General features: G+C 36.1%; 3 protein-coding genes and 1 long non-coding RNA gene across 4 annotated transcripts; 3 read left to right on the top strand and 1 right to left on the bottom strand.

Moving 5' to 3' along the window:
• The first annotated feature begins 295 nt into the window (after positions 1–295).
• Positions 296–8,227, top strand: LOC134673815 (syntaxin-16). The gene is made up of 4 exons (XM_063531841.1): positions 296–469; positions 977–1,107; positions 1,354–1,526; positions 2,398–8,227. Exons 1-4 carry the CDS (start codon positions 389–391, stop codon positions 3,030–3,032), a joined length of 1,020 nt encoding a protein of 339 aa, XP_063387911.1. The 5' UTR covers positions 296–388; the 3' UTR covers positions 3,033–8,227.
• Positions 8,228–11,598: 3,371 nt separating this feature from the next.
• Positions 11,599–12,770, bottom strand: LOC134673715 (ubiquitin-conjugating enzyme E2 C). The gene is made up of 2 exons (XM_063531715.1): positions 12,529–12,770; positions 11,599–12,447 (listed from the first exon to the last, which is right to left on the bottom strand). Exons 1-2 carry the CDS (start codon positions 12,627–12,629, stop codon positions 12,018–12,020), a joined length of 531 nt encoding a protein of 176 aa, XP_063387785.1. The 5' UTR covers positions 12,630–12,770; the 3' UTR covers positions 11,599–12,017.
• Positions 12,771–12,944: 174 nt separating this feature from the next.
• Positions 12,945–16,313, top strand: LOC134674093 (uncharacterized). The gene is made up of 3 exons (XR_010099560.1): positions 12,945–13,199; positions 15,687–15,792; positions 16,084–16,313. It is a non-coding gene; the product is annotated as an uncharacterized LOC134674093 (long non-coding RNA).
• Positions 13,480–14,478, top strand: LOC134673806 (splicing regulator SDE2). Its single transcript, XM_063531832.1, has one exon. The coding sequence runs from the start codon at positions 13,608–13,610 to the stop codon at positions 14,331–14,333; it is 726 nt and encodes a 241-aa protein (XP_063387902.1). The 5' UTR covers positions 13,480–13,607; the 3' UTR covers positions 14,334–14,478.
• Positions 16,314–16,702: the final 389 nt, after the last annotated feature.

The following is a 16,702-nucleotide window of genomic DNA, read 5'->3' on the forward strand; positions in this document are numbered from 1 at the left end:
CAGATCTATTTTTCCATAAGTTTTGCACTTTTCTGTACGTTGGTCCAAATAGTAAATTTGTGCCACATATTTATGAATGACTAACTAAAAAATATTTAACTAAGTCTTGTTTTCAGTTCAAACCATAAGTTTATCGAGTATCTTAAAAACATTATGAATGACAAATAAATATACAATAAAGCTCTCATAAAGTTGTTATAAATATAAAATAATATTTCATTAGTCCAATTAGGTTCGACAAATTTGAGGTACAAAATTAAAATACAACCGCCTGCTGTCAAATAAAACCCATTCACCGAAATGTCAGCACCGAACTGTGTCAGACCCAAAGTGCAATAAAATAATTATTTCTATTTATTAGCAAATACAGTGGTAAATTATTATTAAAATGGTGTCGCGAAGTCTCACCGAAGTTTTCGTGCTAATGCGTAACAATGCTATCCACAGTCGACAGTTGTTTTCAGAACAGGTACGCATTTTATTGATTAAAATGTCGATTTAAAGCTCTATTTACCATAACTTGGCGAAATACAAGATCTAAGTACTGGTAGAATGTTAGGGTGATAAAGTAGGACGTTACTTTATCATCTATATGTTTGTTACAATGACTTGGACAGTGAGTAAAGTTATACCTATCTATACGATGTTTATGTAGCTTGCATCATCTTTTCCTATCGAGGTTTACTTGTTTATTACTGGTTTGCGTATACACCACCAAGGTATTTATAATAAATATCTGCCAGCTGCATTATACTGATTAATATCTGCAAGTGGAAAAAAAGTTAAATAGTCAAATGTTTCCCAACCTTTTAGGCTGTAATTTGTTTTTGCACTTTAGATTTATTTTTTATGTGGTGATGTATTAACCATTGTTCCTGCTAAGTGAAAAGCAGCTTCCAGACATCCTTTGGACAAATTAGCAAGTAGAAATCAAGAAAATTAAAAATACTTAGTAAATGTATAACTTGATTTACAGAATGAGTCGGAACGGGTCAGGCTCATGCGGAGCAGCTCCAACGACATGGAGGCGGGGTTGGAGATACGGTCAGAGACCGCGCCGCCGCCCTGGACAGACGCCTTGGAGGAGGCCCATTATATTATCACTAGGTTTGTACATTATATTTATCGTAAATGGACTAGGCCTATAAATATTTAACCATGTGCTGCCCGCGCCAACTTTGTTAACTACTATGTGGCCCTTGGCTGCTAAAAGGTTGCCAACCGCTGCTTTAGAAAACCACAATTTGGGAACTTTCACATTCACTTTTAGTTTAATGCCAATAGAGGCCATAAGATACAGATAAAACAGGCATAAGCTTAAAGGATAAAAATCGTAATTCCATACAATTTCAGGCTAAGAACAAAACTATCAGAACTCCAATCCTGTCACTCGCGCCAGATCCGACGACCGGCGTTAGACGATACGGGGGAACAGGAACACATTGGCAGACTCACCACGGAGATAGGCCGGCACTTCACACATGCCTACACACATCTTACGGCTATCAAGGCTCAAGTCAGACATGGTATGTACATTCTATTAAATTCTTGTGGAAAAGAATGGAATGATGGGCCTAGTCATTACTTAAACTTGTCAACACTTCACCCATACTATAAAGATGAATTAGTCTGTCAAGCCGTTTCTGTCAATAGAAAAAAGCCGCAAATTTAAAAAACCGGGCAAGTGCGAGTCGGACTCGCGCACGAAGGGTTCCGTACCATAATGCAAAAAAAAAAAACAAAAAAAAAGCAAAAAAAACGGTCACCCATCCAAGTACTGACCCCTCCCGACGTTGCTTAACTTTGGTCAAAAATCACGTTTGTTGTATGGGAGCCCCATTTAAATCTTTATTTTATTCTGTTTTTAGTATTTGTTGTTATAGCGGCAACAGAAATACATCATCTGTGAAAATTTCAACTGTCTAGCTATCACGGTTCGTGAGATACAGCCTGGTGACAGACGGACGGACGGACGGACGGACGGACGTACAGCGAAGTCTTAGTAATAGGGTCCCGTTTTACCCTTTGGGTACGGAACCCTAAAAATTTTGGCGCGAAGTGTTATCGTTCCATAGAAAGTTTGTATTTTGCGGCTTTTTCTGCTGACAAAGTTGTTTGACCGGCTATATCTTATACCTTTAAACGAACAATTCTTGTTTATATGTATATTTATATATTTATTTACATATTTCGGGGATCTCTGAAAGGGCTCTAAAGATTTCGATGAAATTTGCTATCTGGGGGTTTCCGGGGGCGAAAGAAAATGGATCTAGCTAGGTCTTATCCCAGGGAAAACGCGCATTTTATAGTTTTTGTATGTTTTCCGGTCTTCCGTAGTGAGTTGAATATGTAAAAACAAAACATTTTTTAGTGTTAATATATCATTATCATTTTCAGGTAACAAAACGGAGCAAAAACTAGCAACCAACGTAGTATTAGCACTAGTAACCACACTCCAAGAGCTAAGCGTGACCTTCCGAACCGCCCAGTCCAACTACTTAAAATCCCTAACATCCAGAGAAGAACGGTCAAACGCCTACTTCGACTTACCCAACTTTGAGGAACTAAGTCTTGAAGACGACAACTTGCTACCAGATCTGACGAATAATCAGACCGACTTACTTTTTTCTTTACCCAGTACATCAGGTACGCAGAAAAATAATTTCATGGATGATTACGAAGAGCAAGATTTTGAAAAACCTTCGCTTAATCAAAAACAGTTATTGTTAATGCAGGAAGAAAATACTAAAATGGTAGCGGAGAGAGAACAGGAGGTTAATAAGATAGTTCGTTCTATAGTAGATTTAAATGAAATATTCAAAGATTTAGGTCATATGGTGCATGAACAGGGAACTATATTAGATAGGATTGATTATAATATTGAAGTAACTCAAGTGCAAGTGCAGGAAGGTTACAAACAATTGCAGAAAGCGGAGAGGTATCAGAGGAAGAATAGAAAAATGCATTGTATATTAGTTCTAGCGGTGATGATTATCATTTTGGTGGTGTTATTGATTATTGTTAAGAGTTAGTTGTTGTTTTAATTTTGTTGGGAAATTTATGGGAGTGCTTTTTACATTATTTATGGGGCATATAATAATTGATCGTCCTAATTGTAATGTTACGCATAAAACTCATTTCGCATATTGAATATTTTTACGGTTTAGACTAACTTGTTTTTAGTCACTCGCGCGACATGTTTCGGAGAGCCTAGGTCTCCTTTCTCAAGCACTAACAAAAAAAAACATCAAATAAAAACATGAAAAAAATTCGATCATTTCGCATACTTGTTGTTGTGCTCAGGGCCTTCTTAAACTATGCTAGGGTTCCTGGGCACATAATAATATGGGGCCCTTTTGGAAAGTAAAGAAAGCAAATTGAACTAACATTTTTCTACTGTCCGTCCTTCGGGGCCCCTGAGGGTGGGGGCCCTGGGCACGGGCCCCGTGTGCCCTTATGGTAAAGACGGTACTGAGTAGTTGACTAAAATGAAATCTTTGACAAAAAATAGTACATTACTACAGAGGCCGGGACGAAAGGGGTTGCCGGCCGAAGACATATAGACGGCCGAGCGAAGCGAGGCCGGATAGGTCTGAGCGCGGGCAACCCCATTTCCCGCCGAGGTATGTATAGTGCTTTTCTCAAACATGCAATGAAATGAATAAAATAAAAAATCCACGAAACCCAAGTTTTATTTATAGAAAAAACTAAAAGTAAACTATTTACACCCAAAATATAACCAACACGTACCTATATCATTATCACGCGTATGTTTTACACGAGTCGTGTATTTTTACTACCCGTATATTTTCATGTATCTTTGATTTTTTCGCCTTGTATCCGTCTGACTGTCGTTTTCGTCACATAAGTTTACATAGTCTTTCATGTTGATATCATGTTTCACATACATCGTTGCTTTATGCATGGAGTAAATAAGTATAATTTCCACAGTGTTGACGAATTTGTAGTTACATTCATTTAAAATATGCCACAAAACTGTTTCTAATAAACTGTAAGCCATTTTTCTTAGTTTCTCAAATAATAAAATTGCCATAAGCTACCATATACATACTTCGTCTTTGACTTGGCGGCAGAGGCAGCAAGTTATTTAAAATCAATTCTGCTTCCGCTGCCAATTCCAACACCTACGATTACAATTAATATTAATTTCATTATTTCGTCGGAACTCATATTAAAGTCAAAAAATCAACAACGCACCATAAATCCAATAAAACAGAATGAATAAATAAAAGCAAATAAATAAATACAATACAATACAATACAATATTTTTCAACTTTACCTCCATAACAATTAAAAAAATATAACTACGCGTGTTTGAGTAGACCTTTTTACCGCTAACGTTTAAATGAAATATTTTAAATGTTTTTATTTGTGTAGTTAAATTTATAATTTAAAATTATAGAATGTATTTTTTATTTAGTTCATGTTGATTTTATACAAATAAAACCGCAAATTATAGCAAACATTGTTTTTAGTTTTTTTTATAGGCGTAGTGGCAGAGTGTCATTACGAACCATAAAGCAAATACTGCCTCTAGTTTTTTTTAATGGATGAATGCCACGATGCTTTGTCACAAATATCTGTGAAATGAAAATTAAAAAAGAGGACTTTGCCGGCCTAGGCCTGCAAGATGTGTATGAAATTCCATTAACGACCTTTTGTCCTAGCCGCACCTGAAACGTCATACTTCGCAGCTTATTATAAGGAACATAACATCAATATTTCATTGCATGTTTGAGAAAAACTTATTATCGCTTGTCTTATTGTTACATATTGACTTTTATCTTCTTTTTTAGACTTTTTTGTGCAAAATATTCAAGTTTGACATAATTAGTGTAAAAAGTACTCGCATAGATTTGTTTTAAAAGTTTATAGGCACTGAAAAATCTAAGGTTCAACACTGCCTTATATTACGTAGTTATATTCGAAATAAATAACCAACCAATAGTTTTTTTGTATGTAAATATTTCATTAATTTCTCGTCCCTTATTTTTGAACTTACAATAGACTACACATATTTAAAATAATTCGCAATTAATAATATATTTTAATGTATATGTTCTATTTTAATTCTATTAATTCACGAATGAATTATTGTCAGTACCCAGACCTTGTTGATCGGACTAATTTATGTAAATAGCTTTAGCACATTAGCAATCAAAATCATTCCTATTTAGGTATCAATTTAAATTATAATTTTTTTTTTATTTTTGACCCTGTGGGTATTTTATTAAGGTTTCATTCCGACTTGACTGCAATTGATACTTGTTTTAATTGGGTTGGAAAGATACCTTTATTTTTTTAACTTTTGATGTCAACTATTTTAAATTTTTAATCAAAAACTTATTTCTGCAAAATTATTGTGTATAAATTCTCGCACGTGATTCTAGTCTTAACATTAGGTATCATGTATTTTATTGATATACATAATAACTAATAAAATGTGTTTGCCGCCAAAAAATACCATAATGAATTTAAGTTAAAATACATATATGTACTTATGTGTTTCGTGATTTGAGACCAAGCTAACACTGCAGATACATTCGTAATGACAAAGTGTGGGAATGTCGTATAAACGTCAATTTCTATGCAAATATAACGTTTATATTGACTTTCACACTCGGCACTCTCGCTTATAACAGTCGGTGCAGAGTTAGCTTGGACGGACACTAAAAAGCACGAAGGATGTCGTACATTGACCCTATGTCAACCTAATTATGTTGCTGTCTCGCCCATGGTGCCGCCGGTCAATGCTACATGCTACTGTATGAGCGGGGGTCATTGTACGAACTTTTTTGTGCTTGGCAGCCGTACTTTAGTTAGTTACGGTAATTTTCGGCGGCAACACCCAAAAATGCATTTAAGTTTTGTATTATTAAACTATTTTTATAGATATCGCCTAAATATTTGTATAGTTTTAAGTGGTACGTGCAATTCATTCTACTTTTCGTCAATGTTATTTAAAAAATATCAAAATTCTGTTCGAATACGAGTATGGCATGGTGAAATTAATAAATTTATTTATTTTGCCATTTTTTAACCAGTGATATGAAAAGATAGATAGGTACTTAATTATTAAAATAACTGGTTAAAGATGCGCTATGCGACGTAAGCGCCAGACGCCATAAGGTACCTTTTGCCGTGGAACGTCACATATTCTTTTGTAGAAAAAAATATTCTGGGATGTGGTGATTGTATAAGTGTGCCAATGAGTGTGAATATACTCGTATTGTAATATGTTTAATTTGTCTTTATTTATTGTCACAAAATAATTACTATCAGGTCAGTGTGGCTAATTCCGTCATAGGGACTATTCCGTCCACGAGCAGGGGGCCGATTTTTGAAATTCGATCGTTCGATTTCGTCATTCGGAAATCGGTGGAAAACGGCGAAATGCTAATTTTTGAAATACTAGCGATAGAAATTGGGAATCGAATGGTATTGACCACTCGTTTTCAATTCTATTAGTAGAATTTAAATGCCTAGTAGTGGAGATATTATTGAACGAAATACACGAAATCGAGTAGTCGAATTTCAAAAATCGGCCCCCAGGCGTGTCTCACTCCGCGATTTCGTCGCTTTGCTACAGGTAGCTAAAAGTACATCCATTCGACCCCAATTTTGGGGTTTGCCATAAGCCGCGCGTGGCGCTATCGCCACCTAGCGGCCATATCTGTCCTGATCGTAACAGACGCGTTTTGTTAGAGAGTGAGTCTTCTGTACCTAGTACTATTATTTATTCTGTGCCACGAGCTTATATTTCTTTGATTTTTAATCGTAGGGAGAAAACATTTGCTTTTGTTTGCTGAAACTAAAAGCAATCCCTGCTTTGTCGATGTAATTATCAATGTTAGTTGTTCGAGAAAAACGCTAGTGGACAGAATAGGCTCTATGACGGAATTAGCCACATTGATCTTAGATAGGTATATGATAGTTAGGATTCTTAGAGTTAGACCAAGATAAATCTGCAACGATCTTGATATCACACGCAGTGCAGTGTTATACATGTATACGTCATAATTTCATAGAAGTTAGACGTTTAAAATAACACTTGCACTGTTTAATTTTGATAAATCGTTGCGGACTTACCTTGGTCTAACTCTAGGTACAGTCAGCAGCAGAAGTTGTCGAGCGGGCGAGGTGTTCAAAATTACCTTGACACGCTCTTAATTTCTGCTGCTGACTGTATCTATTAATAATAATAATAGGCCTTATCATCTGTGTCAGATGTTTTAAGTAGAGATGCAACGGATAGTTGTTTGGCCGTATACCGGATATTCGGCCTGACCATTGGCCGAATATCTGGTATCCGGCCGCCGAATATTCGGCCAGCGGAACTATACCTACATTTCGGTTTTACAGGTGCGCATTCTGTAGGTTTGACCTGTTTCCTAGTAAACGTACGCGCGGTCACATTTCTAGGTTCGAAATGAGTGAGCCTGCAAGTCAGTGGAATGTTTAAATTGTTTTAAAATAATGATTAAGTGCGATTATGATCAAGACTGTTTCTTAAATCCATTAGTTTACTCCGAAATCTAGCAATGTTACTATCCGGTATCCGGCTGGATATTAAAATCATGGCCGGTTAGGCCGGATACCGGATAGTAACCGAATATCCGGTGCATCTCTAGTTTTAAGCAGTATCCAGGTGACGACACTAGCGTTCGTGGCTGTATACTCTGTATAGTCCTATGCGAGAGAGGATCCCGCGTCCACACACCACACACGGCAGATGTATGCTGCCCCAGATGGGCGGGGGTTGGAGGTTTCTATACTCTGCATCTTTAGGTATTTCAATAAAATTAAACAAACAATTTGTAGTTACGGGTAGTTATAACATATATTGGTTAACTAACCAAATACTTAACCGCCTGGATCAGTCACTGAACGACCTGATACGTAAACTACATTATTTGATCATGTAATGTTTTCATCTACCCTCAACTGGCTTAAGGAGCATTTGAGGGTACCTAAAGATACAGAGTATAGGTACTTACCACACATTTTACCGAGCTGTAAAGCGCCATCTAATTTAGCTGTCTTTGTTAAACTACTAAAACGAAACTTCCTGTAATTCAGTGTCGAGTTCGAATATGGAACATCCTATACCTGTAATGTTGTTTGTATATAGCTGTATTTGTTGCTATTTGTTCATTTATTTATATTAAGTGATATAAAAATGAAAATATATGAAATTGATAACTACTCTTGTTTTAATTTTAGTACTACCACACCACTGTTATTAAATGAAAGAAATTAACTACCTCCATAAGTGAATATAAAGTCAAACACGGTGCGATATAATTTAGTAATTATTTGGAACAAAAAAAATATTTTTGTTCGTATTTAATTTTTTTGTAAACACCGACTTAGGCTGCCCTACTCTGCATTAAATGCTTATCCACAAAACTGCAAACACCAGAGTAGAACTGCGTGATGGCCAAACGAATAATATAGTAGGTCATATAATAGTATAGGTAGGTATTGCATAAATAGATCTAGATTTTTAATTGTGCTACACAGCTGATATATAATTCAAGTAATGAGACATGGTGAATACACTGCTAAGCTGCCCTCCTACGCTAAAAAGCGGTATTTGCATAAAATTTTCATTGAAAATACGTCCTTCCCTCCTAAGCTAAATTTCCAATGAAAATTTAATGCAAATACCGCTTTTTAGTTTAGGAGGGCAGACTGGTTTTATTGTTGTTAGCGAAGAAGTACCTACCTACATTACGTTTTTTTAATAATTTACCCACAACAATATTTTAATCAACATTGGCTTACCGACATACTCACGTACTTGTTGTGCTCCCATACAATCGAACATGACGCTCTCATTTTGAAATATGCTTAATTTTTAAGAAAGGGTCTAGCCGTGTTTGTATGGGGCATCGGCCCCTGAAGCCAAATTGATTGCCGTTTTGCCAATTTATTAGGCCAGATGTAAGATGCTATTTCACCAAAAAAATAACCCTAAAATGCAGCAGGTTTTTGAGAGAATAAAAAAAAAGAAAATTGGTTTTAATTTTTTTTTATCTAAACTACAGAACCGATTTTTTTTAACTTATACACATTATGTAAGTAATCTAGATGCATTATTTTAAAAAAAATGGAGTTCCAAATATCCTTATAATTAGTAAAATTTTCACTTTTAATTTTTCAAAAAATTTTTTTTTATATTTCCGAAATAGGGACACCCACCAATTTTGGGTATTTTATGTATAAATTAATGTTCTATAACATATAATTTTTTCAAAAATATTCATTTGGCTCAACAGGGTAAAAATACCGTATGTATGTATGTAATGTATGAACAGACACAACCGGGAGAACTCCCGGTCCCATATCAACCACCGCGCCGCTCTATACGAATTTGAATTTCGAACGTAACAAATTGCTAAAATGGACTATATTATTATTGGCTGTATGCGGCTTGGTTGTCGTCGCGTCACGAAATTAAAAAATAAAAAGGCGGGAAACGCGGCTCATTAAAAAGTTCCGTTTTAATATGAGCTGCGTTGATATTGATCTTGCAATGGAAAAAAAGGAGATTATACACAAAATATTTTCAAAATCTCCAAGATCGTTACATTACTAAAGTCGCACCAAACAAAGTCTGCAGCGGATTTGATAGCCCACGCAGTGTAAGTGTTTAGTATACGTCATAATTTCATAGAAGTTTGACGTTTAAAATGACACTTGCACTGCGTGGGCTATCAACATCGCTGCAGACTTTTTACGGTCTAACTATACGTTCTTAGCAATATCTGCAAACGGCTTCGAGAATATGCGATTGATTATATAGAAAAAAGCCCGCTGTCCTTAGAGGAAAACGTAAGCCCTTATAGGATCACTCGTGCGTCTGTCTGTCTGTCCGTCTGTCACAGCCTATTTTCTCGGAAACTACTGGAGCAATTAAGTCGAAATTTGGTACACATATGTAAATTCGTGACCCAAAGATGGACATATTTTTATATAATTTTAAAATACATAGGTTCGAAGTTATTTAAGAAAATAGCCAAAAAATGACCTTTATCTCCGAAACTACTGGGTCTAAAATTTTGAAATAAATACTCAAAAAATCATGAATTAATATTTAAATTAATATTAATACTCAAAATAGTTCTTTACCTATAGATGACAGGAAAACCTATTAGAAATGTGCAGTCAAGCGTGAGTCGGACTTATGTACGGAACCCTAGAAACGCAAGTCCTAATCGCACTTGGCCGGTTTTTTAATTTCGTGACGCGACGACAACCAAGCCGCATACAGCCAATAATAATATAGTCCATTTTAGCAATTTGTTACGTTCGAAATTCAAATTCGTACAGAGCGGCGCGGTGGTTGATATGGGACCGGGAGTTCTCCCGGTTGTGTCTGTTCATACATTACATACATACATACGGTATTTTTACCCTGTTGAGCCAAATGAATATTTTTGAAAAAAATATATGTTATAGAACATTAATTTATACATAAAATACCCAAAATTGGTGTGTGTCCCTATTTCGGAAATATAAAAATTTTTTTTTTGAAAAATTAAAAGTGAAAATTTTACTAATTATAAGGATATTTGGAACTCCATTTTTTTTTAAATAATGCATCTAGATTACTTACATAATGTGTATAAGTTACAAAAAAATCGGTTCGGTAGTTTAGATAAAAAAAAATTAAAACCAATTTTCTTTTTTTTTAATTTTCTCAAAAACCTGCTGCATTTTAGGGTTATTTTTTTGGTGAAATAGCATCTTACATCTGGCCTAATAAATTGGCAAAACGGCAATCAATTTGGCTTCTGGGGCCGATGCCCCATACAAACACGGCTAGACCCTTTGGCATGATAATTTTAACATATAGGTATTTATCTGGTACTAGTTTTTATTGCTAAAATTTTATGAAAATAGAATGAGTACAAGTTTTTTTAGCAAACTAATTTCTTTGTCCTCTTAAGGTTGAAAGTCCTAATACTAGTACAAATTATTCATTATTAAGTATGGTGAACCGACTAGAGTTTTATATTATTTCTGTTCTGATATATGGTGGTCCGAAGGTTATACTGGGTAGTCAAACAAAATCTTGTTACTAAAGATTTCCCACAGGGTTAATTTTTGAATTAATTTTCATAAAATATTTTCATGGCACAAAATCTTTGCCTATAGTAATTTAAAATAATACAATAAGTAATCATCAATGAAAGGATTGAAAGAGTGACCTGATTCTTTGAGTACCAAATCATAATCAAAATTAACAATAACGTTTAATTTTTTTTTCAAGTTATAGACGGTCAAGCAAATCTTGTCAGTAGAAAAAGGCGCGAAATTCAAATTTTCTATGAGACGATCTCCCTTCGCGCCTACATTTTTCAAATTTGCCGCATTTTTCTACTGACAAGATCTGCTTGACCAAGTTTATATTTCGAATTTTCTCAATAGTCTACACCTCGACATTGGCAGAATCCACCTTGCTAAATTTCACCAGGATTAAAAGCCATAAAAAAAAATTAAGATGTCCAAATGATATGATCAACTCTTAAGTATTATTTGGACAGTCAGGAATAAAGAAAAAGCAAATAGTGAATTGCACTAAAGAATTATATTTGTCAATGATCTTTCAATATACATTAATTCATACTTCGGAATAAAACCATGTTTGAAGAGACGGGCTTATTGACAAAAATAAATAATGTTAGCTACACAATTAGAGAAAGTTACCAAGGAAATCATTAGTTAACCATAATTACTATTTAAAGAAAGTTGTGTCAGATAACAGCTAAGAAATAAAAATAATAACTCGATGAAAACTAAACATAAAGGAATGCTATTAAAAACAGCCCCGGTCAACCTTATACAAGCCTTTTTCGTTAACAACTTATAGAAAATAATCACAAACAGAAAAACTTAAAACAAAAAAGCTCCCGTCAACTCCATTCGGCAAACTCACAAACATCCACAACACAAACAACGCAAATCAAACTGTGATCATTATAATAAACTAAGAGTCTTTGTGTTTACTATAGAAATCGTCTAAATGTTTCTTGTAGGCGGGCTGGTTCGGCCAGAGGAAGGATGCTTGCTGATTCAGAGGGCTCTGCGTGTTGGGCTCCGCTAACAAGCTCTGGATGGACAGTAATATCGTGCGAACGTCGTACAGGGCCGTCCACTTGTCTTTTAAAATGTCTAAACATATTAACCCACAAGTATCCACGTTTGGGTGGAAGCACGGCGTCACGAACTTCACCACGGGAGGCGCGTACGGGTACGAATTAGGGAACTCTAACGACAACTTGTACTTGTGTCCCGCGTAAACGGTATCCAATGGTCCGTTAATGGTTCCGATCCATTTAAACAGGTTCTCGCTTTCTGGAAACGCGGATATTCCTTTGTCCGCGCAGCGCATCAGCTCCATCAACTCTTTCTGCAATCTGAAACACAGAAAATCACTCGTTCGTGACCAAAGCCTTGGAGGAAAGCAGAAAATCGAACGCTTTGTTTCCAAAACTCACCGTTTGCTTACTGCATGATTGTCCTTCAGTTTTATCGTATCCTCGTTCTGTTTAGCCGGATTTGACGATGAAGCGTAGTGTGGATTGATATTTTGAGCCATAATAACACGAGCAACGAAATCAGGTGTCTCCAATTTTCTGTTATAAAAGGCGACTTCCTGTTAATTTGAAAAAGCTCCAATCAAATTGCTCATTTGACAGGAGACTGTAATGGCGTCAATCAACGTATTAAAATTTTTGGCGCCATCTATGTTATCTTTCGGACTTCATGGTAAAGCAGTTTTAACGTTAATTGTTTTTTTGTTATTTCACTGGATAACGCGTTATGCAATGTTGGATTACATAAATTACATTTTACATCTAAGAATTAATTGGAAATGTATTCGCTGCCAAGTAATCATGTCGATTACCTAATTAAGCATAAATAAAGTTTCGATTACATCCAAGATAGATTTGTTCTGGCCTTTCTTTTTGCACAATTATTTTGTGCTTTCACTTTCTTCCGACTATTAGGTGTTCATTGAAGCGTGAAAAAAGAGAGCAGGGTTCTTATTATTTAACAAAACACGGTTATCTATTTAAGAGCTCCCAATCATTATGGAGTTCAGTAACAATAAAGATTTCGTCGTAGATATTTTAAGGTAGCTGCTAACTTCACAACGATTATGGAAGTGAGTATTTTGTATATAATTTTTAATATAGATTGGCAAACGCTTATGTTGAATAGTTTCAGTTATCCGGTTTAATGTTTGTATACGTGCTTTTGAAACTCTGACGCAAAAAGTACAATGTCACCGTTAACGTTATTTTTTTTGTTATTTTGCTGTATCTGGAATATCTGGCAATACTGTTTATAAAAAGTGTCATAATTGTCATTCATTCATTCAACTATATTTTTCGTTTTTCGTTCAATCAATTCTATGTCAAAATGACAATATGATTCATTCATTCTTTCTTTACCTTTTGTGTTTGCACAACAGCTACGTAGTGTTTTTCGATTTTCATTTCATTTTGGACATTTTCTCTACATCACCACCAAGTTTAATAAAAAGTAGCCAATAAATAATTGTTTCATCAAAATGCCGTGCCAGATTTACTTCGAGGACACCGTCGTAACGGATATCAACAATGTCCACGATGTGGGGTCATTGAAGTGCAATATTTCTCAAAAATATGGTATTCCAAGTGAAGATCTATTCGTGACAATCAATGGGAAGGCTGCTTCAAGTGATTCCACGTTAGAAAACATCGATAATGTGGTCAGAGTGTTCACAAAACTCGTCGGAGGAAAAGGTGGTTTTGGTTCAATGCTACGTGCCATCGGGGCCCAAATTGAGAAAACCACAAATCGTGAAGCTTGCCGCGATCTATCAGGGCGTCGTTTGAGAGATATTAACGAAGAAAAACGTCTCAGGAAGTGGTTGGAAGGGCAGGAAGAGAGGGAACGAGAGGCGGCCGAGCGAAAGCAAAAAAAAATTGAACGTCTTATAGCCGAGCCTAAGATTGACGTGAATTTGCATCCTAGTTACGAACGCGAGCGTCAGGAGCTGCCGGAGCGTGTAAGCGCGGCTTTAGATGCTGGCTGGCAAGCGGCTGGGTCATCAAACGAGACTGGCCAGAAAAGAAAGCTTGCAGAAGAAAAAACTAAGGCCAAGAAGAAGAAGCTATGGATAGACGCGGAGTTGTCGGACTGTTCTTCGTTAAGTGAAGATGAGGAAGAAGTGGAAAGGAAAAGCCCAGCACAGGCTGTGTCTACGGACAGTGGGAATGAGTCTGACAAGGTCTCAGAAAGCAGTAAAGTGTAGATTTAACCATGTGTCAGTGGTGGCGCATCAAAATACTCATAAGGGAAGGGATACTCAAATACTCATCATCTAGCTGAGAATTAGGCATGCTGGTGGGAATTGAGTTCTATGTACAGTCGCCATCAGATATATCGGAGCGGCCAAGGCGCTCACAAATATCTGAACACGCCTCTATTGTCAAGGCGTTAGAGTGCGTGTTCAGATATTGTGAACATGTTGGCCGCTCCAATATATCTGATGGCGACTGTACGGGCTGCCACTGTTGTATATTGATATTATTGTAACATTTAATTGTATAATATTTAAGATTATGGCTATTGGACTACTTGTAAAGTTAATTATCTTTAAATAAATTAGTTTAAGTTAAGTGCCTTGTTTTATTTCACTAATTTTGTGTATATTGAGTGTAAAGTTCACATACCAAGCCCCTTCATTTGTATAGTACAGTTACCTGCAATAGTATGTTACACAAGGAAGGCCGCAAAAATATCTGACACGATTTTATTTGTAGAGCCATAAGAGCGTGTCACATATTTTTGCGGCCTTCGAAGTGTTACATATTATTGCAGGTGACTGTACCATGATTGTGATGTATAAAGTTGTGTACTTTTTACGCTCATAATCATACTTTCTTAAGCAAAGCATTTAAGATGCATAATTTTATCAGAATCAGTTCAGCTTATCCATTGAATTGAATGGTAAAAGGCAGGTAGCTACACATAGGCCTACATGAATAAAGTATTTTTGACTACATGAATAAAGTTACTTAATAAAATTGGTATAGAAGAGGCTATCAATTTACTGTAAATTTAGAAAACGGGAGACATTATCATGTCATGTATTAATTGTATTGTAACGACAAAACATAATCAGTCTGGCTTATTGCAGTGAAGTAAGAGTTAGAGGCAGCTATCTACTGGCTGGAATGAAATGGATCATCTTCCTCGCGCTATTCCGGCATTTTGCCACGGCTCATGGGAGCCTGAGGTCCGCTTGGCAACTAATCCCAAGAATTGACGTAGGCACACGTTTTTACGGATGCGACTGCCATCTGACCTTCCAACCTAGAGGGTAAACTAGGCCTTTATTGGGATTAGTCCGGAGTCCTCACGATGTTTTCTTTCACCGAAAAGCGACTGGTGTATATTAAATGATATTTCGTACATAAGCTCCGAAAAATTCGTTGGTACGAGCCGGGGTTTGAACCCGCGACCTACGCATTGTAAGTCGCACGCTCTTACTGCTAGGCCACTCGCGCATTGAAATCATTTTTAAGTTTTAAATCTATGTTATTACGCCATCTAGTGACCACTAGCAGAACTTTAAGTTAAAGATATTTATATTTTATTGCAGAAACGCTTATGTATCTTATTACTGCTGTCCCTGGTCGTCCTCTCCGCTGCGAGACCACAGGAGTTTGATGAAGATGAAGACCACAGCCAAGCTGAAGAGAAAAAAGGTAAAATAAAAGCTATTATAGTTGCAAAGTTGGGCGAAAGATGGCGCTTTTGTCAAATGTAGCAAGAAATAACCAAGTTAGCGTTTATTCAAGATGGTACCCGCCCAAACTGAAAACACACTCGTGCCCAGGGCCCCCATCTTCAGGGGGCCCCGAAGGACAGACAGTAACAGTATATTTGATTGCCCATAATAAATGAAGATCATACTAGAAAAATGTTAGTTTAATTCGCTTTCTTTACTTTCAAAAAGGGCCCCAAATTATTAATTAATTCAATTTATTTTCCAACAGACGACGTAGCCCGAGTACAAATAAAGGTTTACAGAGGACCCACCAAGCACGACGGATACGCACCATGGGGCTTTTGGGTCAAGCAGCCTTCGGACGATTAGCGCTAGATGGCGCTACTAGTTATTATGAACCATAAGCATTTTTATAATTAATTAATTAATCATAGACATATATTATGTATTACTAGTATTAAATTAAATTAAAGGAAACATAAGTATCAATAGATTATAGGTTTAGTTTAGTAAGAGCTCGATTAGTTTTAGTTTCTGCTTGGTTGTAGAGATGGCGCTGTTTCAGTAAGTTCTGTTTTTTGTAAAAACCAAAGATATCGTTGAATTGTTCTGTTGTTGAATAAACATTTATTGTTTTACTCCTTTTTTGTTTGTTAATACCAATAATACCTAAATGGATTTTCTAGGGATGTTACAGAGATTTACTGTTTCGTTTATAACGCCTGTAGTTTTCGTATGAGCAATTACGTCGGTCCGCCAACGCGTGCTCATAAGTACTTACACATAAAAAAAATAGCAATTTACCTCCATAAGGTAAGGTGGGGTTAGACGAACATAGTTTATTATGCTCGGGGCAAGAAAAACAGTACGAGAATTCCATGAATCTA

Source organism: Cydia fagiglandana, chromosome 19, assembly GCF_963556715.1.
Source record: "Cydia fagiglandana chromosome 19, ilCydFagi1.1, whole genome shotgun sequence".
NCBI classification, from domain to species: Eukaryota; Metazoa; Arthropoda; class Insecta; order Lepidoptera; family Tortricidae; genus Cydia; species Cydia fagiglandana.

Excerpts from the sequence above, each read along its gene's own strand:
- LOC134673806 (XM_063531832.1), top strand. The coding sequence starts at position 13,608 with ATGCCGTGCCAGATTTACTTCGAGGACACCGTCGTAACGGATATCAAC.
- LOC134673815 (XM_063531841.1), top strand. The coding sequence starts at position 389 with ATGGTGTCGCGAAGTCTCACCGAAGTTTTCGTGCTAATGCGTAACAAT. Across the intron at positions 470-976 it reads GACAGTTGTTTTCAGAACAG|AATGAGTCGGAACGGGTCAG; the intron begins GTACGCATTTTA and ends CTTGATTTACAG. Across the intron at positions 1,108-1,353 it reads GCCCATTATATTATCACTAG|GCTAAGAACAAAACTATCAG; the intron begins GTTTGTACATTA and ends ATACAATTTCAG.
- LOC134673715 (XM_063531715.1), bottom strand. The coding sequence starts at position 12,629 with ATGGCTCAAAATATCAATCCACACTACGCTTCATCGTCAAATCCGGCT. Across the intron at positions 12,448-12,528 it reads AATCATGCAGTAAGCAAACG|ATTGCAGAAAGAGTTGATGG; the intron begins GTGAGTTTTGGA and ends TCTGTGTTTCAG.